Source organism: Myotis brandtii, unplaced genomic scaffold, assembly GCF_000412655.1.
Source record: "Myotis brandtii unplaced genomic scaffold, ASM41265v1 scaffold17, whole genome shotgun sequence".
NCBI classification, from domain to species: Eukaryota; Metazoa; Chordata; class Mammalia; order Chiroptera; family Vespertilionidae; genus Myotis; species Myotis brandtii.
The window spans coordinates 3,615,939-3,643,634 of record NW_005356259.1 but is presented as its reverse complement, the minus strand read 5'-3'; the positions used below and the strand labels follow the sequence as shown (position 1 = coordinate 3,643,634).

Here is a 27,696-nt window from a genome sequence, read left to right as displayed (position 1 = left end):
AGTAAGCTCCAAAATATTCCCGATGGGCTTTCTGTGCTGTGTGTCTTCGGGATAACCCCTGAAGACAATGATGGTTAAATGGGCTGTTCATCATTAGGCGAGCACAGCAGAGTGAATCTTGTGATTGTAGTAAGCTCCAAAATATTCCCAATGGGCTTTTTGTGCTGTGTATCTTCAGGTAACCTCTGAAGAAATTGATAGTTAAATGGGCTGTTCATCATTAGGCGAGCACAGCAGTGTCAGGCTTCAGCACTATTGTCACTGAATGTCATTTTTTGTTTTCTCCTGACTCTTTGACAGTTTGAAGCACCTTTGGACATATCATTAAGTGACTCAGGATTTAAGTAAGTTGTTCGATTTCTCCTCTTAATTTTCATAGACACCTGTGGGCAGAATGGTTATATTTATGCCTAATCTATGGTATGTAGACAAAAGGATAGTCAGACATTCCATGTCTTCTCTTACCCTTCTGTTTTCTATAGGGAATAGAAACAGCTTTGTCAAGCATGAACACAGGGTGTTTCCATGTAAAGCCAATTGTGCTGATTGTTGTAGCCATTTGTTTCTGTAGCTGTCTCTGCCTATTTGATCCACGGAAGTACGCTTCTCCCTGTGATTCAATAAAAGGAGTCCGTGAGTCAGAGACAGCACATTTAAATCAAACATAAAAACCCTTTTCTGTAGCCATCAAAGAGGTCAATCCACTTGTAGCTCAACTGAATCAATTGAGTTACGTCTTTTCTGTTTTCCTTTTTACACAAAAGGTGATTCCCACCCCCCCCCAGACTATTTTAGTAAAAACATGAAACACTTTTGAAAAACTAGACACAACACCATCAGTGCACAGAAAAAGGAAAGTCTTCTTGAACTAGAGCAATGATAATCCCAAACTATTCGGTGTTTTACTAGCTTTATTTCATCCTATATAAATGTCCAGTTGCGCTTATTTTGAAACATATGCAGTCCTGTAAATCAGAAAAAAATGGAAGTTGAAAATAATTTTTTTTTTCTGTTTCCCAGACCATATCATTTATGTACCATGCATTTTTTTAAAAAATAACTGTTTTATGGAGTTTTTAAACAAAAGAATGTATATACTTAAAATTTTCAGGGACATGTCTCTACTTCTATAGGTATATTTTAGTGGTTACTATCCTTTGCAAGGGAAGTTATTTTTAAATGCATTCAACATTTTTTGTCTTTTATGTTCTTAGACTTGTCAACTTTGGATGTGGTTATCTTCAAGATCAAGAGAAGTTATGCAAATACCCGACTCTGTGCGTTTTTACCAACCGTACAGGTAGAACCAGCGTTGCATTTTCCAATCTGTTCAACTATACTTGAGTTCTATACAAAGCGTAGTCATTGTTTAGTTGTATGGATCTTGAAAGTGAAATACAATGGCCACATTTTTCTATAAGTAATCATTTGGATTTTTATATAACAAATTACTTTCTCCACTGTAATTTTATAAATTTGCTAGCTATATAAAATAAGCTATACTCAACAAGGTTATTTTTTAATAGTTATTTTTGTATTATTGTTCGAACAGAGGAGATAGATTCACATTTAATCAGCCTACTGCTTCATCTTTAACAAATAGCACAGTGATGGAGATGCTTCTTGCATCAGACTTACTGAGGTTTTTGGGTTCTAAACCTATGAACTTAGCTGCTTTAAGTGCCATGCTATAACCTGCTGAGATAATAATAAAGCTGAACATACAGTTGTTAGTGTTCATCTTCTGTCTCTTAACACCTGTGTATTGCAGATGGAGAAAATAAAAAGCGGGGGGAAGTATACCTGAAAATGAGAGGAGGGGAGTATGATTACATGAACAAACCTGGTGCGAAAAATGCTCATTAATCTCAACAATCATAAATGATCAACTCTAATAACGAAATCTAATAGCCATTTTTAATATTCCAACTTGAGTGGAAATTTGCCATGTGAGTTAAGTAGTGCTTGTATTACAGATAGAAGTGGGCCTCATCTCCCCTGATTGCTGATGCGGTGGATTTCTTGTAATACCCAGAGAAAAGGAATTTTCTGAAACTAGCATGGGAGAACGAATGATTTCTATTTGCGTGGACATACATCCCTGGGTTTCCAAAGTCCCATTTCCCTTTGCCCTGTCATAGAAGTGTAGCTGGGGTTTCAGCAGAGCTAAAATCAGAGCCAGTGCCCAGCGTTTCCTTTCCATGTTGGAGCCAGGATCTATACAGCATCAGGCTAGCTTAGCTTGTGTTCCCCACTGCAGTCCATCAGTCCGTGGCATGTGGGGGTCGCATGGCTGTGGGCCCCACAGGCAAATGCAAGAACACTTCCCAGGTGACATTGTGAACTTTATTTGCACCAGGTCAGGATGGATATAATGTCAGGATGTCCTAATACTAGTGATGCTATGTTTGGTCATTAGGTTAAGTGGAGACCACTGTCTGTCTTCCTTGTAAAGGTACATTTAAACTTGGCGTTAGTAATCTGTGAGGTGATACTTTGGCATCATGTGACTATCCTACTCCTTAACAATTTCTCACCTGTTGGTTTTAGGATTCATTGATGTGTATTCACTGAAGTGTTTTAAGTGGGCAGAGATAGGATTGGATATGTAGTTTTTTCACCGTGGCTGCTGTGTGAAGAATGAGTTAGAGGAGGCAAGAGAGGTTGTAGTTGTACATTTGAGTTGAAACTGCTTAAATTAGGATGGGCAGTAGAGGAAGAGAACTGGATGGGTTTGAAATGCATTTTGGAGATGGAAATGAGAAGACTTGCAATAAATTAGATAGGAATCGTTTTTAGATTTCTGGCAAATAGGTGAACAGTGGTGCCGTTTACTGACATACACAATCAGTTTAGGCTTTTATTCTATGAAGGTTTTATTCCTTTTGGTTTTATTCCCACAGGAATGTTTCATGAATAGTAGCAGCTATAATTTTTAATGGGCTATCTATGACATATGTTATTTAATAAAATGTTAGGTTCGTCTGGCAGGAGATGTGAATCTGTTTTTCCTTTCTCAGTGGTGTCTGGGAGAGTAGAAAATGAGCCTTGCTCTTCACAGTCAGCTTTGAAATAGAAAAAAAAAAGCCTGTTTCAAATGAGATGCTTCCAGATTTAATCTGAAACATGATAGAGAAGTAACTTTTTGGTTTTTGACTAATAGGTTGTCAGTTCATGGATTTCCCAAATTGCTTTTCAAAAATGATTTTGTTTTTTTACCTTTTTGCTTAAACAAGAAACAAACAAAAACCTATTTCAGTGAAGTAGGATTGGAGGAGGGAGCAACTAGTCTAATCGCTACCTGGCTTCCTCTATAGTAGCTTCATTTTCCAGAAAACATGGTTCATGAAAGGAATGCCAATGGCCTCAGGGCCTTATTTTAACTATTTACATCAGTGATGATACTATGATATTTGATGTTCAGTTGTCACATATTTGTCATTGGGAGCTACTTTGCCCTTTCACCATTACTTCTTACATTTTGGAAAACCTTTATGCTGAATCTACTGCCCTGAGAAATGAAATTCGAGAACTTCCGAGGAATTAGACCGTAGAGATTAAAACCTGGATGATGGGGGATGCTCCTGAGAGTTGATGGTGGGCGAAAGAGCTGCTGGTCAGGCCACGTATGTTCTAAGATTATGAGTTCATATAGATTTTTCTAATAAATCTTCTGCGGTGGGAGGGCAAATCAGAGGAAAGAAAATATTCTCATTCCTTTCCTAGCTGATAGTCGACTTTGAAGCTAGACTGAGTGCACTCTTGTGTGTCCTAAGTCAGTGGCTATGATTCTTTTGCGTGTACCACCTACTGGGAGGTAGTGAGGGGTGAAAAGTGTAAATTCTCCTTCCTGTAAGCGTTGTCCTTCACAAGTTCCCAGAATTAGGCCTGTGTTTTAGCATTTAGAATTAGAGCCTTTTACAATGAGATAATTTCCCTTGGAAAACTTTGTCCATAATAGCTTTCATTGTCCAAATGGCTTCCCGAAGGCTAGCCAACTTGGAGATGTTATCTTCATCATTGATGGATATTTATTAAACATCTCTGCAGACACCCTTAAGAGCATGCTTTGTTTTTTCAAACTGTGACTTTCCCCAACTTGTAGATAGAAGCGAAATTATTCTGGAATAATAATAATAATAGCAGCTAATCTTTATCTCACTTAATTCTCACATATGAAGTAGGTTCTATATTTTATTTACAGATGAGGAAACTGAGGCTCAGAGAATTTAATTAATTTGCCTCAGGCAAATTTAAAAATTACTGATGTCTGGGTCTCACTCCTGGAGATTCTGATTTAGTTGATCTAAAGTGAAGCCTGGGCAGAGTGCTTCATGGGACTTTTGCAACTCTCATAATTATTATTTTTGCTTATGCTTTAGTATAGCATTACTTTTATTCTTAGTGAATCCATTGTAATTTTGAAGAAAAGTTATATCATTGTTTACTCGGTAACCATAGTAGTAATTTTATATCTAACAGAATTGTTATTATTTTAATCTGATAAAGTTATTCTTTTATGTTTAAGTTATTGCAATAAAATGTAACAATAGTCTTAAATGTCATTGAATATAGTCACAAATGCTAAGTATTATAACAGAATCCTTAAATAACCTTATGGGAAATGGGCTTTTTTTTCTACCCTGATTCTTTCATAGAGGAATTAGTGGAGTTCATGGAGGAAACAGTGGGTGGTTCATTGCAGCAGAGTAATGATTGCATTCACACATCTAGTTAAACGTTAGCTTGGGGACTAGAACTTTCCAGACTCTTTGTCAAGTTGCTTTCCACCTGGAAAATCTCCTATTTCAGTTAATCACATAAACATTAGCATCAGAATGAACTATCAGTTTAAGCATAATTCCCTCATTTGTAGGTCATTGATGGACTTTATCTAGTTGTCCACATAGCAACAGTTGTTAGAGGGGATGTACAGTTTCACACACATTGAAAGAGGTGGGAAGACCAAGGGTGTCCTGGAGTGGTGGACAATGCAGGTGTACAAGGCTCTCCTTCAGCCATGGGCCAAGGCCCTCAGTGACGCAAATATGGGTGGGTGGGGGGGGGGGTTGGGGGCTCTCATATTACATTTGCTCTTATTGCTCCATAAGATTGCCGAGTTCACCTCTTATTCTAGGTAACGAAGAAGACTGGAAAATTCCTGTGAAGAGGAGATACATTTTGATATAGTAGGGTCTTTAGCTATTAGCAATGACTGGAAGGCAAGCTGAATTGGAGGGCAGGGCTGTACGTGTGTATTAGGAGAATCTCATGAAACTTTGCAAACTTCTCTAGTCTCCCATAATTTCATACACAGGAGTGTGTCTCTATTCATACATTGTGTATAGTGTGTGCTGAGTAATGGTTGAATTGAAATTTCTTAGCAACTTGTTATAGATCATTTCTAGAGTTTGGGAATAATCTAGGAGGTAAATTGAGACAAGACATCAAAAGGAATATAAGTAAGGTTAAGTGGTTTAGGAATCTTTTTGTTTATGATTCTACTAAATACCTTCTAATTTCTAGGAAGTTTATGTGTGTGCTACAGCCCGAAGTTTGACTCTTGGGAACAAATCACATATTCAGTGTTTTACTTTCATAAAGGTACTTTTCATTTCCTTTGTGTTTTACTTTCACATAATTGCTTTTTCCAAATAGTAGCAAATTTGGTAGATTTTAGTATTATTGAATACATTCTATACCAGTATACCTATATAATACGTTTCCTGAAGAAATTCACTGATTTCTATTAAGTTAGCTAAATATTTTTATATACTATATACTTTTTATCCTGACCAATATATTTTTCTAGGTCTGTAGGTCAATCCTAATGGACATATTTCCCCAAAGTGTGTTTGTTTGCTTTTCTGTTATTACTAGTTGGAAAATGTTGGTAGATTTAACTTACAAACATACCTAAGGTTTTAGTTAAAAGTTTCCATGATCTCAGACCTTAACAGGTCTAAAGCCTAAGATATTTCGTTTCACATATCTGTTATCCCCAAAATTGATATGTCAACAGCCAGCCTAGGGAGCAGGAGTAAAATGTGCAACCTCTTCCAGTTCTGCCATTGCTCACAGTGTGTCCTTTAATAGTTTTAGTCTGAACAATGCTAAGGAGTATTTATTTTGCTTATTTAGATCCTTAAACATTGGTTTTTATGTAGTACGTACTGTAGGTGAAGTTAAAAAATTTTAAAGATGAATTTTTCTTTCCAAAATTGAAAAAATATTATGCCAGGTCACACCAGTTTATTATTCTGCAAGTGGGCCTAATATTTCTTTCAGAAGTTAGAGATCGAGGCAAGAAAGTTTAATAACTTACTTGATAATGAAGAAAATGAAAGTACCTTCAGAACTAGACATATATACATGCTTTACTAGTGTAAGGTTAGTATGTTGTGGAAAGTTTTCACACATTTTTCTAATGATTAATGATTAAAACCAGTAAATATGCCCCAGCCGGTTTGGCTCAATGGATAGAGTGTCCTGGGTTTGATTCCCGTCAAGGGCACATGCCTGGGTTGCGGGCTTGATCCCTAGTACAGGGTGTGCAGGAGGCAGCCAATCAATGATTCCCTCTCATCATTGATGTTTTTTTTTTTTAATCTCTCCTTCTCTCTCTTCCTCTCTGAAATCAATAAAAATATATTAAAAAAACACACTAAAAAACAAGTAAATAAAACTTTTCTGAGATTAAGAGGAGTTAGAAAGTGGAGAGTGAAGCCTAAAACACTAAGTTTAGTAGATAGCCTAATCCAATCTACCTCGAAGTGGTATTCCTAAATGACTCAGAGAAGTCTCAGAGGGTCTTAATGACTTCAGGAGTGTGGAGTGAGCCTTGAAGCACCAGGGCCAGCGAGCCAGCTGGTCTCCTCCATCTCTTGGATCCTTAAGTAGATTCCTTTGGATCATTCCCTCCCAGCACAACCTACCTGTTAAGGTCTGAGGTTGTAATAAGCCCAGAACAACTACTGGAATGTGACTGCACTCACGTCACCTAGCCTTAATGCTGCCTTTGGGAGAAGGATGGGAACCATGAAGTCTAGAAGTCAAAGCTGCTTGCTTTATCAGTGTCACAAGCACTAAAGTTGAGAGTATTACAAAGACTCACTGCCTTAGGTGGCATTCCAGCTCTTTGTTTCTTAACGTGTTCTCTCTCCACAGGGTACAGCAAGACCTTCACTGCTGCTCTTGGGAGTGCGCACTCACGGGTGACAAAGAGCATTACTTTCCTTAACCTTGGTGAGTGAGGGAGAGGGGCACCTCTCCGCTCTGAGCCATCCTTCCAGTACTTGTTATGCCCCAACCTCTACATCTCATTTTCTTCTCTGTCCATCCCATCTTCTCATGCCTCTTTGGGACTTAGATTGCAATGACAATCACTGTCCTTTTTGAAATCTGATAGGAGAAGGTTTTCTAGGGAAGCACCCAACTCCATCAGCCTTTATGGGGGTCTGAGGTGAGCACGCATTTCTCTATTTAGAGAACCCACACTGTGAGCTTCCTCACGTTTGCAGTAGCAATCATAAAAGCCATTTTGTTAGTGTAAAATGATGACCGTGAATGAGCTGTTCCCTAAAAGCCTATGAGCAATAATACATCATGTTGGCCCTTGATTCTAGAGAGGACAAAGGCATTTGGGAAATTGTCCATTCCCTGTTGCTAATTGCTAAAAGCTTCCAAGTCCCACAAATGATTAATGGATCCTCTTAAGTGAGTTGTTTTTCATTGAGTAAATATGGTAAGTGGATCTTGAGTTCTATTAAGGGAATCTATGAAGAAGAAAATAAAGAAGGGGTTTATTGTTTCTACTGGGAAAGTGGCTTTTCCATGCTAATTGGTATATGGGGCACAAACAGGTTAGCACAGAACTGTTGCTTGCCTACATATGGGACATGGCATAATATTTAAAAAGGAAAAGCTGCCCTACCTTTTGGCTCAGTGGATAGAGTGTCAGCCTGCGGACTGAAGGATCCCAGGTTTGATTCAGATCAAGGGCACCTCGTATCTACTGGGAAAGTGGCTTTTCCATGCTAATTGGTATATGGGGCACAAACAGGTTAGCACAGAACTGTTGCTTGCCTACATATGGGACATGGCATAATATTTAAAAAGGAAAAGCTGCCCTACCTTTTGGCTCAGTGGATAGAGTGTCAGCCTGCGGACTGAAGGATCCCAGGTTTGATTCAGGTCAAGGGCACCTCGTGCCTTGGCTGCATGCTTGATCTAACTGGGCACGTTCAAAAGGCAACCAATTGATGTATCTCTCTCACATAGCTGTTTCTCTCTCTCTGTCTCTCCCTGCCCTTCCACTCTCTTTAAAAATCAATGGAAAAAATATCCTTGGGTGAGAATTAACAAAACAACAAAAAAAGGGGGCGGGGGAAAGCTACTGTCATGACAAAGGTTTAGGAAGGTGTGATGTGAGAGAAGCGGGCAAAGTGAGAACCAAAATGACAAGAATGTTCATAAAAAGATTTTTATTTTGAGTAATACTATTGGTGAGGTAAGACATCTTATGCTATGTTGGCCGGTATGTGGCAGATTTTATGAGCTTTGAACCTGTGGGAAATGGCCTTAGAGAGGCCTCTGCTACTGCTTCCTGTGGTAAGAGAGATAAATATAAGATTTCTTGGGACTAGGACTTGATTCTTATCAGCATCCCATCTAAAGAGCAATGTGGGGGGGGGTAACTTTCCACTAAAAAAGCATCAAACAAACCCCAACTTAGCATCTTGTGAGGTCAAAGATATTCTCCCCGCCCCCCCTCCCCCTTTTTTTTTACCCTGGGAATGACTCTTGAAAAGGGCAGGCATGATTTAATCTATGGTCTTCAAAATGTGGAGAAGGCAGAAATACTAGAGCTTTGTGAAAATAGGCTGTCTTACATAGGTTATCTTTCCTTCGTAAACACATTTTATAGGCTCAAAATTGTACTTGACTCAAACTGTTCTAGAGGTAATTTTTATGACAAAAATATTGCTTTTTTGAGTGATGTACTTTTTGCTGTCAATTGCATGCAATTTCCCTAAATTGCCACCGTGTTAAAAGGGCTTATATTGATTGAAATTTTAAAAAATAGAGTTTAGGGGAAATTTTCAATAAACTCCTAAGCACCACTATATAAGCAATATGTTTATAAATAAAAAGCTTCCATTTAAAAAAAATGAATACTATATGCTATTTTACTTAAGTTATCTTGACTATTACAATAATTTTGCTTAGTGATGATAATCAAATTGAGGCTCAGAAAGGCTGAGATGTATATCCAGGCTTCTTCTTCTTTTTAAAATGTTTTTAATGATTTCAGAGAGAGGAAGAGAGAGGGAGAGAGAGATAGAAACATTGATCAGTTGCCTCCTGCAGGCCCCCTACTAGGGATTGAGCCTGAAACTTGGGCATGCGCCCTGACCGGGAATGGAACCAGTGGTCTCCTGGTGCATGGGACAGTGCTCAACCAACTGAGCTACAACGGCTGGACTGCCCAGGCTTCTTTTAGTATCTCTTATCAGGGGCACTATTATAGTTTATTTCTTTTGAAAACAGTCACCATAAATTTTGGGCTTAAAACAACAAAACATTCTCTTATGGTTCTGAAGGTCAGGATGCTGAAATGAGTCTTGAGGAGCTAAAATCAACATGTGGACAAAAATGTCTCTTTCTGGAGATGCCAGGAAGAAAGGGTTCTTTGCCTCCTACAGCATCGAGGCTAGCATTTCTTGGCTTGTGACACATCATTTCAGTCTCTTTCATCACATGACCTTCTCTTCTGTAGTCAGATCTTCCTCTTATGGAAACATTTGTGATTACACTGGGTCCACTGGGTAATCCAGGATACTGTCCCCATCTCAAGATCCTTAATCACATCTACAGGATCCCTTTTATCCCTTAAGGTAACATATTCGTAGGCTCTGGTGATTAGCACCTGAACATTTGGAGGTCAGCTTACCACAGATATTATTGTTATTTTTGGTGAGACAGTAATTCTTTGTGTGAGAGTGTTCTGCACATTGAGCGATTTAACATCCCACTCACCTAATGGCAGTAGGAATGAATCCCCCTGCACCCCAATGATTGTGACAACCCTAAACACCTTCAGGTATTTCCAAATGCCCCCTCTCCCAGGGACATAGTGCCATCCTAATGAACCGGTTAGCGTAGGTCATTTGATGCCTAAACCCTTACCACTGTACCCTACTATATTATTATTTATGTTTTTCTCCTTAAGGTTTGCCATAATTATATTATTGCAACCATTTGTGCTAAGCATTTTAGCATCACTTGATCCATGGTGACTGGTTAGAGTTTTACATCTTCTTTCCTTTCCTTTGCATAGAATGCCTTCTATGCAAATGATTAGCACATATTTATTTGCTTCTTTGGAAAATAAGATCCCAGCTGGCTCACTTGTAATTTAAATGTTTCATCTGCATAATATTCACTACAATCATGTGAATTTCTGTTTTCCTAAGATCCTAGAGAAAATATTGGTATTTCTACCCTCCCATTCTCCAGAAATGTACTTTTACACTTTGACTCAATCTGCATACAAATGTTCTTGGTACAAAAATATCTAGTGCAGGGACCATGAAGGTGTGAATTCTATAGAGGAGTGAGCTATGCAAAAAAATAAATTAGTACTTCATAATGTGTCAGATGCCTGCAGAGATTTTTTTTTTTTAAAATATATTTTATTGATTTTTTACAGAGAGGAAGGGAGATGGATAGAGAGTTAGAAACATCGATGAGAGAGAAACATCGATCAGCTGCCTCCTGCACACTCCCCACTGGTAATGTGCCCGCAACCAAGGTACATGCCCTTGACCGTAATCGAACCTGGGACCCTTCAGTCCGCAGGCCGATGCTCTATCCACGGAGCCAAACCGGTTTGGGCAGCAGAGATAGTTTTGATGAATATCAATTTAAAGATTCTCTGAACAAAATAATGATGATGATGACAGTGATAAGCATGACTCTGATGATGGTGATGATGAGTGGGTAAACATGGGAAACGAAATCTTAGAACTTCCCCAAACTGGCAGAAACTTTGAAGGAAATTCCCATGATAAGCTATTCCCAATTTATCAGATTAAGGAATAATTCATGTTGCTTAATTTTTTTCTTTTCTTTTATTAAAATTTTTTTTTCTATTCTAATTTGCTCCCAAAGATCATTTAGAATTATATAAAGCCATAATTCACTTAGAAACAAAACTATAGATCAAATTAAGGTAACCATAGCTAAAGGTCTGAGTAAAATTAGCCACAGATAGAAATAAATGAGAGTTGGCTGTAAGATGGGATGTATTGACAGCAGACAGCTTATTACCACATTGACCAAAGCTTTTGTTTTAAGAGATTAAAAAAAAATAGGAATACCATGAAGTCCTGGCTTTATCTGTATCTGTACAGCTTTTACCACATGTAGATGACTTCCGTCTTTCTCTTCTACAGACTATTACGTGGCTGTTTACTTACCTGGTCATTTCTTTCATCTACTTAACATTCAGCATCCAGACCTGACCTGCCACAGTCTGTTTTTGACAGGTACGGCTGAAGATTTCCCCTCAAGAACATGGTCCATTTGAATTTGTTGACTTGAATGTTTATGTTTGGGTAAGAAAGGTTCCTTTTACTTGCTGATCTTTTTGTTTTTGGCCAGGAAACAATGAAGGGATGGCTATGCTACCTCATGGACCTCTGCAGTCACTGTCGGGGTCCCTGGTGCTGGATTGGTGTTCTGGGAAGCTCTACAGAGCATCCCTCAACCAGTCCTATTTGTTACGGCTCCTGTGGGACACACGGCCAGACTGTGAGAAGATGGCCGTGTTGCACTGCGTGCTCTCATGTGGCCGAGACTCGGAGTTTCCGGAAGCCCAGGTGGGGACATAGCTTAAGTTTAAAAATTGGCAAATAGACAGTATCAGATGTATTTATTTAGTGGTTGAACATGAACAGAAGCTATGTTTATTTGTTAGCAATTGATCAAGGTTTATGTCTTCATCCTGACTTGAATATATTTTTCTCTTGTGCTCCTTTTTAATGGATCCCAACCAGACCTCAGAGGGTGCTGTCTGTTCTTCTGACTCCTCTTTTTTTGATATTGTGAATGAATGTTTAGCTACATCAGTAACATTCTAAGGAAGTGCTCCGTAAATAATGAGTTTCTCAAATATCTACTTTTTCACCTTTTCTATATTTGGAGGATATTGCCAAATGGACTAAACTCTGGTGGCATATATTTTATTGAAAATTACATTTAAATTTCACATAATAGTTTACAAAGCACCTTTACACATTCTGTCATTAAATTTTACAGTTCCTGCGAAATCAGAGACTTAATTGGCACCAATGGGTGGTTGGTTAATTGAAAAACAGATATCTTAAACATTTTATTTTAACTTAAAGCATATAAATGTACATTTATTCACCTATCTTTTGATGTAAATGAAAGCCCTTTATTTGACTCTCAGCTAATTGAAGTTCAAAATCATTTTTCTTACATTACACACACTAGTAATGTGTTGTCTCTTATTCCTGTTAGTTCTTTTTTTCTTCTTTTCCTAAGGAGAGCAATAATTTCAAAGCAATGTGTTTATATAGGGCATTTTTCCCCCCCTCAGTCTTTTATAGTCGCCTCACCTATACCTCGTTTTTTACTAAGTGTTTTAGAGTCTTTCCAAAGCATCCAACTTTTGTTGACCCAACAACACTCTTTGCATTCATGGTTTGATTGTCTATGGTAATAGTTTGTTTAATTAGTTGTGAAAATAAATACAATGAACAGGAATAGGTTTGGAAAAAACAAATTATTGGTAGGAATAGAACCATGAGAGTAAATTCTAAGGTAGAGAATGAGGGGCTTTATTCCTCTAGCTGACGAGGATGGTTTTGGAGACTATGGGAGAGCTGTCGACCACAGGATATCCCTCCTCCCTCCCCTCAGAGGACAGCATAGTGCTGTTAAATCGTGTGGCGATGTTCGTACTGATGACTGAGCTGGAAGTCAGACCCAGCTCTGCTGCCTCCAGCTCAGTGCGTTTGTTTACTCAGCTCTTCCCACTGGTTCCTTGCTAGAATATGACCTCCTCTAGCAAAAACAAACATTGGGTGCAGTAAGGTTTATTTGGATTCCAGCCAAGGGCACTTATTAAAAAGACATGTAAAAAGGATCTTATTTATAATATTGTTTTACCTACATAGGGTTCCATTATGTGTCTACTGCCTCCAGCTCAGTGCGTTTGTTTACTCAGCTCTTCCCACTGGTTCCTTGCTAGAATATGACCTCCTCTAGCAAAAACAAACATTGGGTGCAGTAAGGTTTATTTGGATTCCAGCCAAGGGCACTTATTAAAAAGACATGTAAAAAGGATCTTATTTATAATATTGTTTTACCTACATAGGCTTCCATTATGTGTCTAGTCTAGTCTAGTCTAGTATAGTACAGAAATAAGTATATTCTTAGGCAATTCCAAAATAGATATAAGTTTCATATATATTTTACACTTCTTTGGTGGTGGGGGCAGGGTGCAGATTTAAGTATTAACAGAATTGTCTTCTTACTTTTTAAAGATGATTCAATGGATTTCTGAGAACATCTCTGCCTACTATTCATTTGACCCCATTCAGGAATTTATAATTGGTAGGTGTTGTTCACATTTTAAGTTGGATCCTTGACCCTTTTGCCCGAGGGAAAATACTACACTGATAATGCCTCAACCTGTCAAAATGCTGGTTAGTAGCTTCCCCACCCCCTCTATTGTAGTCAGCAGCTAATTAAATTTCATTCTTTTGTGGTTTTGTGAGAAGCTGTGGCTGTTCAGAGACTGATGAGATAAAAGATATGATTTTGATTGTATAACCTCATCAGTGATTTTTTTTTCAATAAAATGTAGCATTTGTTTTGTGTTGGCTGGTTGGATATAAAGTGGTATAATGCCATTTGGATAAATATAAGTGCCTAATTTTTTAAAGCAATTCCTACTTTTATTTTTAAAAATTGATTTAGAAGTGCCTAATTTTTTAAAGCAATTCCTACTTTTATTTATTTTTAAAAATTGATTTAGAGGGGGGAGGGGGGAAGAGCGAGAGAGAGAGAGAGAGAGAGAGAGAGAGAGAAAGAGAGAAGAGAAACCGAGAAACCCTTTGGTACACACGCCTATGCTCCAACCACCGGAGCCATACCAGCCAGGATGTCAAATAATTGTTAAAAAATTTATTGTCATTGTCAAAAGCAGAATCTGAACATTCTAATCAGTAGATAAAATTATAATGGTTAATGTTTAGAGGATGACAACTGTTGTTGGTTTGCTCATTTTGGCAAATTACAGTGTCTACTGCCTGATTATTAAACCATGTCTATTTTTTTTCCTTTCAAAAACCTGCTCAGCTTCTTCATATTGGAGCATATACCCAGAGACAAGTAACATGGATAAACTTTTGCCATATTCCTCAGTGCTCACTTGGAATACAGTAAGTTACAGTTTTTGTGTTCCTTATGTAATTGAAATTAACTCACAGTTGTGGGTCAGTTGTAGGGCATTCCTGTCACAGTGACTAAGGCTGTGATTTCATTTTGATTTTGACTGATAAGGAACTGAATTGGCATTTTCTGGCAGAAAAATAATACTTGCTGTTGGCCAAAGGTATTTATAAAACAGGAGAATTGAGGAGAAGGCATAGGATATTTGTTATTCTTCCCACTACCAAACAGACCTAAATCTTTATCATCTTCAAAAGGTATCTTAATTTGATTAGCATCTAGACTGGATTAAAACATTTCTTGGGGTTTTATAAACAAGGAACATTGGACCACTGCTGTTAATCTGAGTGGTTCTCTTTACTTAGCAGATTAGCACCTTCCTGACCTTGCACGGAAAATGTGTGATAACTCTAGAGCTTTACAATCAGTAAGTTGGTAAACTTGAGCAAATTCACTCCTAGAACCTTTTCTTCCTGTTGGTGCCGTCTGCCTCCTTTTTAATTAGGAAGCGCCGACCTAGAGCACGGTTCACTTTCTCTTGAACAAGGTGCAATGAACTGCACTTTGCTGGATGGGAAAGTGCAAAGCAAGCACTGGCTTCCCCCGAAAAAGGTTCTGGTTCTGCTTTCTCTTCTTTCCTATGTAGATGCCAGCCTGCATGCTTAGTCTTGAGGCAGGGAGTTCGGATCAGAAAGGCATTTAGAGAAATAAATTCAATTCTGGAAATAGACCTAGGAAAAGATGTGCCCGGATGACCTGTGACCCTTTCCGTTTTGTACGGAGACTACTTAAACATAGTCCTGAAGAAAGACACCTTAGGTGTGTTTGATTAAGATCTCAATTTTTGGTATGTACAATGGCAGTGTTTTCCTCCAGGCCCTCTGTTCTTGTCTTTAGCTGTTAGAGTTATTAAACGTCCATGCCTCACTGTAGAATTATAAGGGGAAGACCTGAGCTTATATCAGGTCCTCCCTGTTTTGGTTAAGAGCCCTTGTGAATATACATGCAGACGCTGTGGTAATGTGGCAGGAAGTTTGCAGGGTAAGCCACCCGGTCAGGAAATGCACATCTCGGCCTCTTCCGCTCAGCACCCATCGCTCTCTCTTGCCGTCCTGCCCTGTCAGGTTCAGTGTTGGAGGCAGGGTCAGGACCTGTAGTTCTCAGGGTTGTGTTTTAAGATGGAGCACATCAGCCTGACAGGCGAGTCTTCACTTTTGCATTTCTCATGGCTTCGTGCGGCAGAGGAGCTGCTGTGGCCATATAAAGTGACCTCCTACAAGAAGCACAATGTAAAAACCCCCTAAATTATAACCCCCTGTGTACTAAGCTTATTTTAGGGTTTACCACGTTGCTTTAAGGTTCTTGTGGTTAAAGTAGGTTACCTTGAAGGTCTCTTCTGATCCTGAAATTTTCAAAATCTATGCTTCTCCTTAGCAATGATGCAAATCATTTTTTTTCCTTTCTCTAACCTGCAAATGCTCTCATTGCTGCACCCTTGACAAGCACTTGGAACAATAGAAAACATTAATTTCACACTTCTGTATGGAGGCAGATTATTTTTGTGAAATAATTGAATTGGATTTTTTTAAAGATACCAGATAATAGGGTGCTCTTACACATTGATAACCCTAAATTATGCTATGCAAACAATTAGCCTTGTTATACCTATTTTAAGGTGTTATTTATAACCTAAAGCTATAGCGACACTTTAATGCTTTTTTTTGAAGTGTCCTATATTGTAAAGCACACAGAAGATTCTTTTCACAGGCTTTTTATTCTCGCAGTGGAGAACTCAGCTGCTTGACTGTTCTAGAAATTTCTCTATCACTGCAATCCCTTTCTAAACCCAGTATAACCCAGGACATTTAAGTCCTATCCAAATATCAGATTTTATTTCTATTTAACACCTTCTGAATTATATTCTCATGTATTATGTACTTTTTTTTTTTTTGAAATGGAAGATGAATTGACTAATTGAGAGGCTGGTATGCATAATTCACACAGAAACACATTTTGAAAATAACAGTGAGTAGAAGGCAATTTTGGAAGTTTATCCTCTTATGGTCAGTGTCTGTTTTAATGCTCACTTGTCAGCAGGAGGTTATAATTGGGACTTCCTGAGATGAAGTGCACACCCTTCACAGTTGCCATGGTGATCGAGTTGTGCCAACTTTATAGGGGTCTCTTAGCTCTGAAATTATGGTGGAGGGTGAAGTGCAGAAAACTTTTCTACAGCAGCCATACAAGGATCCAGTTAATCTTGGTTCCTTCTAGTGAGTTGGAACCAACTGCAGTGCATTTAAATGAAAGAGGAGGAGAGGGAGGAAGGATTATAAAACCTGGAACATGCTCCCCTTATTATTACACTGGTAGTGCAAATGGAAACATGCAAACCATATACTGTTTGTTTATTCATCTTCTTCTTTCCTTTAGACACTGTCAACTATTAAAATCATAACTTTAAGGAGTCTTTTTCTTCCTGTGACAAGAGATAGGCTGTGTTCACTGTTATTTTTAAACTCCGGGGTTTATTTAAAGTAGAGGTTAGCAAACTGGATGCTGCCCTCGGCTTCGGTCTGTGCAGGAGACCTTTCCTGAGGGCTTGAGCTTGTGGCCGTTGACATCGTGTGTCTGTTTGGCCCCCACTGCAGGAAATTCCTGGAATAAGCCTTGTGACGGAAGAGATCACGTTGCCTCTGATGAAGGTGAGTCCACACAGTCAGAGACTTTCAGGCGCAGCTGTGCCTGGCTTCCTTGCTGCCGCCACACTGGAGTCACACCTCGTCACACCTGGACTAATGGCAGTTCCAGAGGGATTGTGAACTGTCAGAGGAGGAGGGGATAAAGGTTAGAGCCTTTATCCTTCCTAAGTGGTTGAGTAGCCACGGAGAATGATGTTATGGCATTCTTAGGAATGCTCTTCGAACAGGGAAGTTTTCTGGATAGAGAGTTACAGGGCTCATTGTAAACCATATAGAACTAGTGCTTTATACTGCGCCTTAAACCCATCAGCTCTTGTAAATTATCTTATAGGGCCCGGTAGCTGTTTTTTTACTTCATTTGTGCTGTCACCCCCTCATAACACACACACACACACACACACACACAACCCTAAAACCATTAAGTAACCTGGCTGGGATTATTTCATTTCCTTCTGCTTCTAAGAACAGCTTTTCTGTTTCTGCAGTGGCTGTCTGTGGCCTTGCTCAAGCTGCTGCACCCCTCCTTCCTGCCCGTCTTTCTGTAGTCTGGTGGTTTCAGAAGACTGTCTGACTACAATAGGGAGAATGGGGTGGGTGGGTGAGTAGTAGCGAATGCATATGTAGTTAAGAACTGGGGAGTATTTTAGTACAGTTTCCTTGAAGCTCCTTTGTTGGTTTTGGCACTGCCTCCTGCTAATTATAGACTGGTGTGTACCGGGAACTCTCAACTTTTGGCAGCAGGCAGCTCAGTGTGCAACTGCCTTTTCTTTACATTTGATTCTTTTGGATCCATGAAGGGCCTGCCAGGCCTGGGCAGCTGGGGGAAAGCCGTGGGCGGTTGAGGTCACAGTGATGCACTGGGGATGAGAGAGGGCTGGGGTGAGGGGGGTGGGGCTCAGGGGTCTACTGCTGGGACTGGCCTTGGGCTCAGGAGAAGATGGTCCTGGGTTTGGCCTGGCCAGTTCCCTCACCCCGACCCCAGTCACTCGGCCTGGAAGACTAATCAGTACCTTCCGCTTCGCAGGACACCTGGCCCTGATATCTCTCATTTGTTTCTCCATCTCTGCTTGAATGATACTCATCACTGAATGCTGCTGCCTCTGACCAACTTTTTCTACCCCAAGTTCCAGCTTAATTATATTGTGAGGGACCTTGTTGGGTGACACATCCCACCCTCTGTGCCTCCCCCCCAGCCCCAGTTATAAGACTGTTCTTGCCACGCTCACCTGACAGCAGTTGGCTCTGAGCACCTATAACCTGAATCCTACGCGACCTCTGAAAGCATGCTTGCAGCCAGACTTTCCGTGAGGCCCAAGGGACCCCCTGTTTACTCTGACCCACAATTGCTTCTGTTCTCCTTGGTGTGACTGCCCTGATAAGGAGTCGGGAGAGGGAAGGAAAAATGCAACTGGATACGTGCTTTCCTCCTGCTTTCTCTGCAGATAATTTTAGTTTGAAGCGGAGCACTTTACAGACGTTTCATATACAGGGGTGGGTAAAAGTAGGTTTACAGTTATAATACAAATAAATAAGACAATGATTAATAAATAATAATAAAGAATAAACTTTCACGTATTCAAACTGTAAACGTGCTTTTGCCCCTATGAACATGTTAGGACACATAAACCAGTTGAATTAGAGGATTGCCACCCAAAAGACAACAGGCTTCCTTACTTTATGAAATTACTTTCAAAAGAATTTTAAAAAGGAAAAAAAGGGTATATTAAAACAAGTCTCATCCTAAAAGGAATGTCATCAAGAGCAGTTTCCTAGGATGATTTTATCCCTTCTTAAAGCATGGCTTTCTCTAGGGAAGCGGCAACTTTTGAAAAAAGGTTAAAAATCATTCTTGATTTTATGATGACAAGAGAAACTAGTAAGACTGTCCTACCACAGGAAGCATGTACTAGTACAGATTTAAAAAAGGAAGAGTAACTTGAAAATAAAGATAAAAGTTGAAAGAGCATCCCAAAGATGGAGAAATGTAGTATTTTTACCCAAGTATTTTTTAAGCCAGACATCTTTAGTTTCATTTTATAAAAAATGGAAGCCTCTTATTTCATCATTTGTTTAGAGGTTATTAACTACCTGACCCAGAGACTGGCCCGCCTACGACCACTCAGGAGGGAGGGTGTGGCTGTAAGTGTCTGTCAGGTGTCTGAAGGCCGCCGAGCAATTGGGAGAAGGGTAGCTGACTGCTCCATTTAGACTTGTTTATTTAATTATGCCTCTTTTCTTAAAAAGTTTAAAAATACCGTTTTAACTGGGCAGAGCATGAGTCTAATGAATGGCTTAGTGAAACACCATGACACCTTTTCCTTGACCTTCCCAATACCGACAACCACCATCGCTTACATCAGTGGTTCTCCACCTTCTGGCCCTTTAAATACAGTTCCTCATGTTGTGACCCAACCATAAAATGATTGTCATTGCTACTTCATAACTGTAATGTTGCTACTGTTATGAATCGTAATGTAAATATCTGATATGCAGGATGGTCTGAGGCGACCCCTGTGAAAGGGTCGTTCGACCGCCAATGGGGTCGCGACCCACAGGTTGAGAACCACTGGCTTAAGTGAAAAGTTTGTTAGAGATCCAAACTACTGATGCAGTCACAGTGTAACAGCTGATTATCTTTTTAAAAGCCAGAGCCACAATGAAATGGCACTTTATTTAATTTATTTTTTAAAAATGTAATACTAGGGCTGTGCCATGCTTTATTTAATTAATATCACTATCGATAGTATTTAAGTTGTTTCTGCCCTTTTTCAAACACACAATATTTCCACGAGCCTTGGTGATAAAGGTTTTAGCGCACGTGTGCGAGATTACCAACAGGGCCACGTCTTAAAGTAGGATTGCCGCGGTTTGTGATTCTGACAGATGTGTCCAGATTCCCCAGGGAGCTTGTCACACGTCACTGTGATGATCAGTGGAAGACACCTTTAAAGCTGGGTTCCATCCCTGATCGGGGTGCTTGCAGGAGGTGGCAGATCCATGTGTCTCTCTCACATCGACATTTCTCTCTCTCTCTCTCCTCTGTCTCTCTCTCCCTCTCTCTCCCCCTCTCTCTCCTTCTCCCTTTCCCCCCTCTCCCTTTCCTCAACATTTAATAGACTTTGCCTTGCACTGATGCACCAGCAGCCACAGCCACCGTTCAGCCCTGTGGCCCTGCGGCCCTGTGACCCTGGGACATCTCGCTCCACCATGTACCACCATGCCCCACAGCTGACAGTTTTTAAAAATGAGAATTGTTGCTTTGATAAAAATGTAGCTTTATCAGAAATGTCCATTGGTTATGTGGGAAATAATTGATTTTTCAAAGTTCATTTTATACATATGTGATATTGTGTTATAACTAGAAATATATATTTGGTCTTCCAGACATATCCATAGTTCCTGGCACAGAGCTCCTAAAATCTTTATCATTTCCTAAGTGATAAGCATTACAGGGACATCTTTTGTTATAATAGTTAGTGTTTGTTCCCAGTTTCTGAAATGGCACCACAGCAGGGAGGTGAGAGTGTCTTTTGTTATTTATAAGCAGCCCCTTTCAACCACATCTGAGATGACCTTATTGAGGTGCTTTTGAAAAGCACCTAAGGGTGGGACTGTGGCCCTGAGAAGCAGCCAGGTGATTAGAGGGTTGGCACTTTCAGCCCCACCCCCACTCCCCACCTCCTGAGGTGAGGATTGCTAGAGATTGAGTTCAATCACCAATGGCGAATGATTCACCCAGCCATGCCTTTGTAGGGGAGCCTCCGGGAAGAGTCCTAACGAACGGATATGGAGCGCTTCTGGGCTGGGTGAGCATGTGGATGTGCAGGGAGGGTGGTGTGCCTGGAGGGGGCATAGAAGCTCATAGCCCCTTTCCACATGCCTTGCCCTTTGCATCTCTTCCATCTGGCCCTTCCTAAACTGTGTCTTTTTATAATAAGGAACCTGTTTTCCTGAATTCTGTGAACAACTGTTGCAAATTATCAAACCCAAGGAGGAGGTTCTGGAAACCTTCAACTCACCGACTAGCAGTTAGAAGCACAGGTGACAACCTGGACTTGCGATTGGCATCTGAAGAAGGGGGCATTTTTATGGGACGGAGCCCTTAACCTGTGGGATCTAACACTGTCTCTAGGTAGAGAGTGTCAAAATTAAGTCCAATGGTCGACACCCAACTGATGTTAGAGAACTGATAGATGTGGGGAAAAACCCTCACATATTTGGTGACCAGAAGTGAAGTATTCTGTGAGTAGACTGTAGTAGAGAAACATCTGAAGAAGGGGGCATTTTTATGGGACGGAGCCCTTAACCTGTGGGATCTAACACTGTCTCTAGGTAGAGAGTGTCAAAATTAAGTCCAATGGTCGACACCCAACTGATGTTAGAGAACTGATAGATGTGGGGAAAAACCCTCACATATTTGGTGACCAGAAGTGAAATATTCTGTGAGTAGACTGTAGTAGAGAAAAAAAAAGAATTTTTCCTATACAACATTTCTGGACAGTGAGTTATGGCAAGTAAAATTAACATTGTAAAACAATTTTATGAAACACTACTTACTAAAAACAGAGCACCAGGCTGGTAAACCCACTCCTGTCATAGCTGTAGAGATGTGACAGTTTACTTCTCCGACGATGCAATTGAAGAACACACCCAGGATCAAGGATTCTTGTTTTTGTTTCTCTCCTACTAGTCACTAGGCCAGTGATGGCGAACCTATGACACGCGTGTCAGAGGTGACACGCGAACTCATTGTTTTGGTTGATTTTTCTTTGTTAAATGGCATTTAAATATATAAAATAAATATCAAAAATATAAGTCTTTGTTTTACTATGGTTGCAAATATCAAAAAATTTCTATATGTGACACGGCACCAGAGTTAAGTTAGGGTTTTTCAAAATGCTGACACGCCGAGCTCAAAAGGTTCGCCATCACTGCACTAGGCTATGCTGCTGCTCTTATTCAGAATTTTGGTTGGAGACATAATGTTTCATTCTTAAGGCTGACAGGAGGGAAATACCTTAGTATGGGCGTTCTCAGGGTACATGCTGATTTTGAGATGGAATAATTTAGAGCCATATTTAGTGATTACATTAAAATAAAACCTATGAAAAATGGCTACGAGAACTTCACCCAGCTAAGAAGAGATCTCTTTGTTACTAGATGTTAGGAAAAGGAGGAAGTCCGTTTATAAATAGGAGAACTTGCACTTGCAACATGCCATCCTTAACAGGAAGCCTCAGTGAAACTGAGTCCACGCTCGTACCACTCTCTGCCCAGAAGCCAATAAGTTGAGTGACAAGGTGTTGAGGCAAGAAAAGGTGACTTTATTCAGAAAGCCAGCAAGCCAAGAATATGGCGGACTAGCATCCTAAAGAACCATCCTGAGAAAGTACAGAATTCAGGCTTCTTTTATATCAAGGGAGGGGAAATGGTAGGGGCAAGAGGTGACTGAGGGTGGCAGACATCTGGGCACCAGCAGGGGTCTGAGGAAGATGGCGAAACTTCTTTGTTCTTAGCCTGTTCACTCTAGTTGATGTGAGTTCAGTCATGAGGTTCCTGCAAATCCTTGATAAACAGTTATTATTTTTGTACATAGTTCCCCTATCTCCTCAGGAAAGGCATTTTTTGGTAAGGGGCTGTTTTGTAAAATGTAAGGTGCAAGTGGCATACCTCTAATGATTATCATGTCTATATGCAACACCAAGCAGAAGCTGTTAGCCGGAAAGCCATGGGAACAACACAGGCTTGAACAAGATGCAGCCAGAGAGGCTGAGCCTTTCACTCTGTCACCTCAGGAGTCCAGCCACCAGAGCATCTTGGCTTAGTGTGGTGCCTCGCTGGCTTCGAGGACACATAGACTTCTCTATTTTATTCTGTCTGTGCTGGAGGTGGTGGGTCACTGTGTTTCTCTGGGCTGCAAGTAAAGGCTGATACCGAGATGGTATCCACTGACGAGCCAGAGTGCATGGAGCGTTAGCCCTGCTGGTTGAGCCCTGGCCTGGAGAGGGAAGGTTCTCTCCGAGTTGGCTTCCTCTCCAGTGAGAAGATGCTGGTGAATCAGAAGACTTAGGACCAGAGCCAGAGGGCTGTTTGGAAATGAAGGGCAGATGTTTTCTCCTGACAGCAATTTGCAGATGAGCCTGCACCACAGGGCTTAAAAATACTTTTTTAAAAAAAATCAACTGGCAATCCAAATCATAAATGGGAAACAGTCCCTTAATGTAACTCTTTCGTTCTTTTGTTCAGTTAATAGTTGTCATTGTCTACATTTGTTAATTATTCCATGTCATCCTAGGAGACAAAAATAGATTATTTCTCAAGAAGAAACTTCTTTCAAAATCAAAGTTTAAAACTCCCCTTTGAGTAGAAAAATTCTGGGTTGTTCCTGGAGTATCTAATGGCTTCTAACACCACGTCTCCCAGAAGCAACTAAATTCATGGGTATCTTTCTTATAAAGCTTGTGTGTGTGTATTTTAAAGTTTTGTGAGTTCTTTTAAAGTAGCCAGTATGCGTTTCTCGGGCTTTCTCTTTGCTCAGTTGTTTCTGATGAATACAGCGCTTAGTAAACAAGTAGTTCCATCAGTGCTGGTTGACTGAGAGGAGTGGCTGTCTGTGCTCCCCGGTTGGCTGTTAGGATGTGGTTGTGCAGTGCCCCCAATATCTACAATTTTATCGTGGGCTTCGTATATTCTCTGGATTAATGAGCATGCTGGTACTCACTGGCAGTTGAGATCCTTCACAGATTGGCCCCAACCTCCTCTTTAATGCTGTCTCCTGTCACTTAACAACACAACCTCAGCCTTCCTCCACCTTTAACCAGGGGTGCAGATAGAGGAAAATGTTCGAGGGTGGGCGTCGGGACTGGGATTACCTGGACATGCTCAAGTGGTGTTCTCAGCGCTGGCTGAACGGTAGGATTGCCTGGGGAACCTGTGAAACTCAGGAGGCTCAGGTCACGCCCCAAACAGTTACATCTCCAGGGGATGGGATTCAGTGGCTGCTGACGTTTGGAATCAAATCCAGAGGCAGCTATCTTCACCTCCGAGAATGAAGTGTTGTTGGTTGTTTTCTCTGCTTTCTCCAAGGCTCTGCCTCTGATCTAAACCCAGAATCCACACTGGGGTGTCTCAGTCTTCACTCACTTCCTCAGAGCTCCCCTTGGAACGTCCTCTTCTTATCCTTCACTTACTCAAATCCTTTTCATCCTTTGGGTCTCATCTATTAACCAGACTTCCGAATAGATCTCCCAATTTACAATGATTCCCATGAATTTTTATAGCTCAAAAGGTTGCATCAGTTATCCAGTAGATACCACGTAGTGACATATGCTGGGCATTGCTCTCTGTACTCCCTCAATAGCTACAGTATAACATGCAGCCCAGTGGCCTCCATGAAAGACCTGTAAGTTTTTATTAAAATATTTTGGGGACTTTTGGCTAACAGTGTTTCTTATTTAAGTGTAAGCTGCTGTCGTTGTTTTAAACTTAGATTCTTTTCCTTCAAACTCAGTGGTTTTGAACTATTTCAGGCCATGGATTTCTTTGAAAATCTGGTGCAAACTATCGACCTTCCCAGAAAAGAGCTCATACAAACACACACTCCATTTCATATGCCAGCAGTGGGTTCATGAGCCCCTGTGAAGCCTGTCCATGGACTTGCTTTACCTGTTTTTTTCTCAGCTGAGAAAAGGGATTTTTTAAGTGGGGGAGTGAGGAGGAGGAAGGCAGTTTGGGAGAGAGATTTTCTGAGGACCCACAGCGTGGGTGTGGGAGGTGGGGTCTTCTGATGGGAGGGTGGCATTTGGTCTGAGGGGAAGAGGCCCTGTGACAGGTAGGACACCGCATTTCTCCCCTCACATAACCTGCGGGCCGCATGGTGGAACGCCTGTCCAATGCAGGAAAAGCCGATAGCTTCATTGACCACTAGATGTCACCACAACACCAATAAGTTTTCTGGCTTTTGGCTGCCCTGTGCCTGGGCCCAGAGGTGAAATAGCAAGTAAGTTGCAGTAACTTAACCATCAGGGACCTAATATTAGCAGGATTTACTTTCATTATTATTATTATTTCAATACAAGGAAGTCCAAAGGATGAATAAAGATACATTCAGTATAAATTAACGGAAAACGAAAGAAAAGGTGAACGAGATAGGACAGGGGGAGTATGACCTGGCTCCAGTGTTACGATTCCCCTAGAAATGGCACTGTCTTGGAAATAGGTTTTTGTCTTTGTGAGAAGGATTGTTGGCTGGACTGGGCTTTCAGGCTCCTAAAATGGCAGTTATTATTATGTAACTCACTTCACAGATACTCCAAAACCCATTTTGAACCAATTATGACCGTCCGTTCAGTAAGAATTTGGATAATGTGCTCTTGTTTAACATAAGGGCATGTTTCTTTTCTTTTTTAAAATATATTTTTATTCATTTCAGAGAGGAAGGGAGAGGGAGAGAGAGATAGAAACATCAATGAGAGAGAATCATTGATCGGCTGCCTCCTGCACGCCCCCTACTGGGGATCAAGCCTGCAACCTGGGCCTGTGCCCGTGGCCGGAATTAAACCCAGGACCTTCAGTCCCCAGGCTGATGCTCTATCCACTGGGCCAAACCGGCCAGGGCGGCATGTTTCTTGATTGAGGCATATTTTATTTCTTATTTTTTCTCTTGCAATACAGCCAAGTCTGTTGCCACAGTAAGCATTAGCTCACTTTGTTTTATGGCCTCATATTGCAACCTTGGCTCCATTCAAATCTTTTATAATTGCATATTTTATATGATACACACGTTGGCAAGAACGTGTGTATCATAGATTTATCTTCATTGATTTAAAAGAAAACAATTTGTGTCACTATATCCTTCAACATTGAAGAGGCTTAATATTTCATTTAATTTAAAAATGAACCTAATGGATACATTCTTGCTTCAGGGTAGTACAATTATATCAATAAGTCAAAGACCTAATTAGGATGCCAACTATTCTGTTCTGGAGTATTTGACAACTGGATGTGAAGCTAGTTCACTTCACCTTTCCGATTCCTACGTTTTGAAAAATAAATTCTTTGGCAGTAGATAAGCTTGGTGGGAAAGTGAGCCTATTCCATGCGCTCCAAATCTCATGAACATTCTCTGACTGAACATGGCATTGTTGATACAACACTGTGTGTTTAACATAGGCTGACCCGCTTAGCCTTAACCCAGGGGAGTCATACCAGTTTGGGGAAGGGAGCAGCGGCTCTCTCTGTGTAAAAGGGGGTAGGAAAGGAAGTGGGGAAGCAAAGACTCTTTAAATCTCTCTACTTTAGAATCCCTATTGGCATGAGAATGCCATCCTGCATGGCAGGTACTCACTCGGAAATGCTGCCCCATACGAGCTGAGGAAGTCAGGGATCCCAGGTTGGTAGCAGGCTTGTGTGGCCCTCCTGGGTAGTTTGGCCAACAGGGCCCGCTGCTCAAGCTCACAGATGTTTTTGTCCCCTACAGGTGCATAGCTTTAAGAACTACTGGGAAAAACTGAATGCCAACCTGGAATATGTTAAGTACTCCAAGCCACACTTACACTATAACAACAGCGCGGTCAGGAGAGAGTGGCACAGCCTGATCTCAGAAGAGGTACGCGTGGGTTCACAACAACAAAGCAAGAAGCAAGAGCATGCATGTTAGATCCAGGTGATACCCCCAAGTCATAAGGCTGCTTCCCTTTGCAGCACCTCCCCAATGCCAGGCACTTTTATGTTGTGGCTACCAGTCTCCCAATAGGCAGTCAGAGGTGCTTCTCTGATGCTTCTTTGGGTGATAGAGCCCTTCTGTCTCTTGATTGTGGTGGTACATGAATCTACGCATGTGATAAAATGACAGCACTGTACACTCACTGTACCAGTGTCAGTGTCTGATTTGGATAGTGTACCACGTATAGTCATTTATATAAGAGGTAAACATTGGGGAGATTGCGGGTGAAGAGTACCTGAGGGTTGTTGTATATAGTTGTAGTATTACTGTATATTAATGTATAGTTGACTTGCAATGTCCTATCTGTATATATAAAACCCTGAGCAACCATCCGACTGTCCAACCGGTAGCTATGATACGCAATGACCACCAGGGGGCAGATGCTCTTACCAGTAGCTATAATGCACAATGACCACCAGAGGACTGACGCTCAACACAGGAGCTGCCAAGCTGCAGTGACTTGGCAGCTGCAGTTATTGGGTGATGTACCTGGAACCAGAGAGGAGGGAGCCCGATTCTGGGGTGTGTCATCTGAGAACAACCCTCTTGCAATCTGGGACCCCTTAGGGGATGTCGGAGAGCCGGTTTCAGCCCCATCCCCGCAGGCCAGGCTGAGGGACCCCACCAGTGCATGAATCTGTGCACTGGGCCTCTAGTAAATTTATAATAGTTTTAGAGAAACAAAGTTTTAATAATCTAGGTATTTTATCTGTTTACCTGGAAGGTATATTTCTTTTTCCTGAAACTCTTTTATTTTTTTAAATATATTTTATTGATTTTTTACAG

The 27,696-nt window shown here is 40.7% G+C and overlaps 1 protein-coding gene across 3 annotated transcripts in view; it reads left to right on the top strand.

The window, feature by feature from the left end:
* Positions 1-27,696, top strand: part of GSAP (gamma-secretase activating protein) — a 55,541-nt gene that overhangs the window by 9,109 nt on the left and 18,736 nt on the right. For all 3 annotated transcript variants that reach the window (XM_014536964.1, XM_014536965.1, XM_014536966.1), the window contains 10 exons: positions 301-344; positions 1,215-1,300; positions 5,527-5,604; positions 7,168-7,245; positions 11,457-11,549; positions 11,665-11,882; positions 13,575-13,644; positions 14,392-14,474; positions 17,136-17,189; positions 26,665-26,793. In XM_014536964.1, the coding sequence (XP_014392450.1) occupies positions 301-344; positions 1,215-1,300; positions 5,527-5,604; positions 7,168-7,245; positions 11,457-11,549; positions 11,665-11,882; positions 13,575-13,644; positions 14,392-14,474; positions 17,136-17,189; positions 26,665-26,793 (933 nt within the window). The remainder of the gene's footprint in view (positions 1-300; positions 345-1,214; positions 1,301-5,526; positions 5,605-7,167; positions 7,246-11,456; positions 11,550-11,664; positions 11,883-13,574; positions 13,645-14,391; positions 14,475-17,135; positions 17,190-26,664; positions 26,794-27,696) is intronic.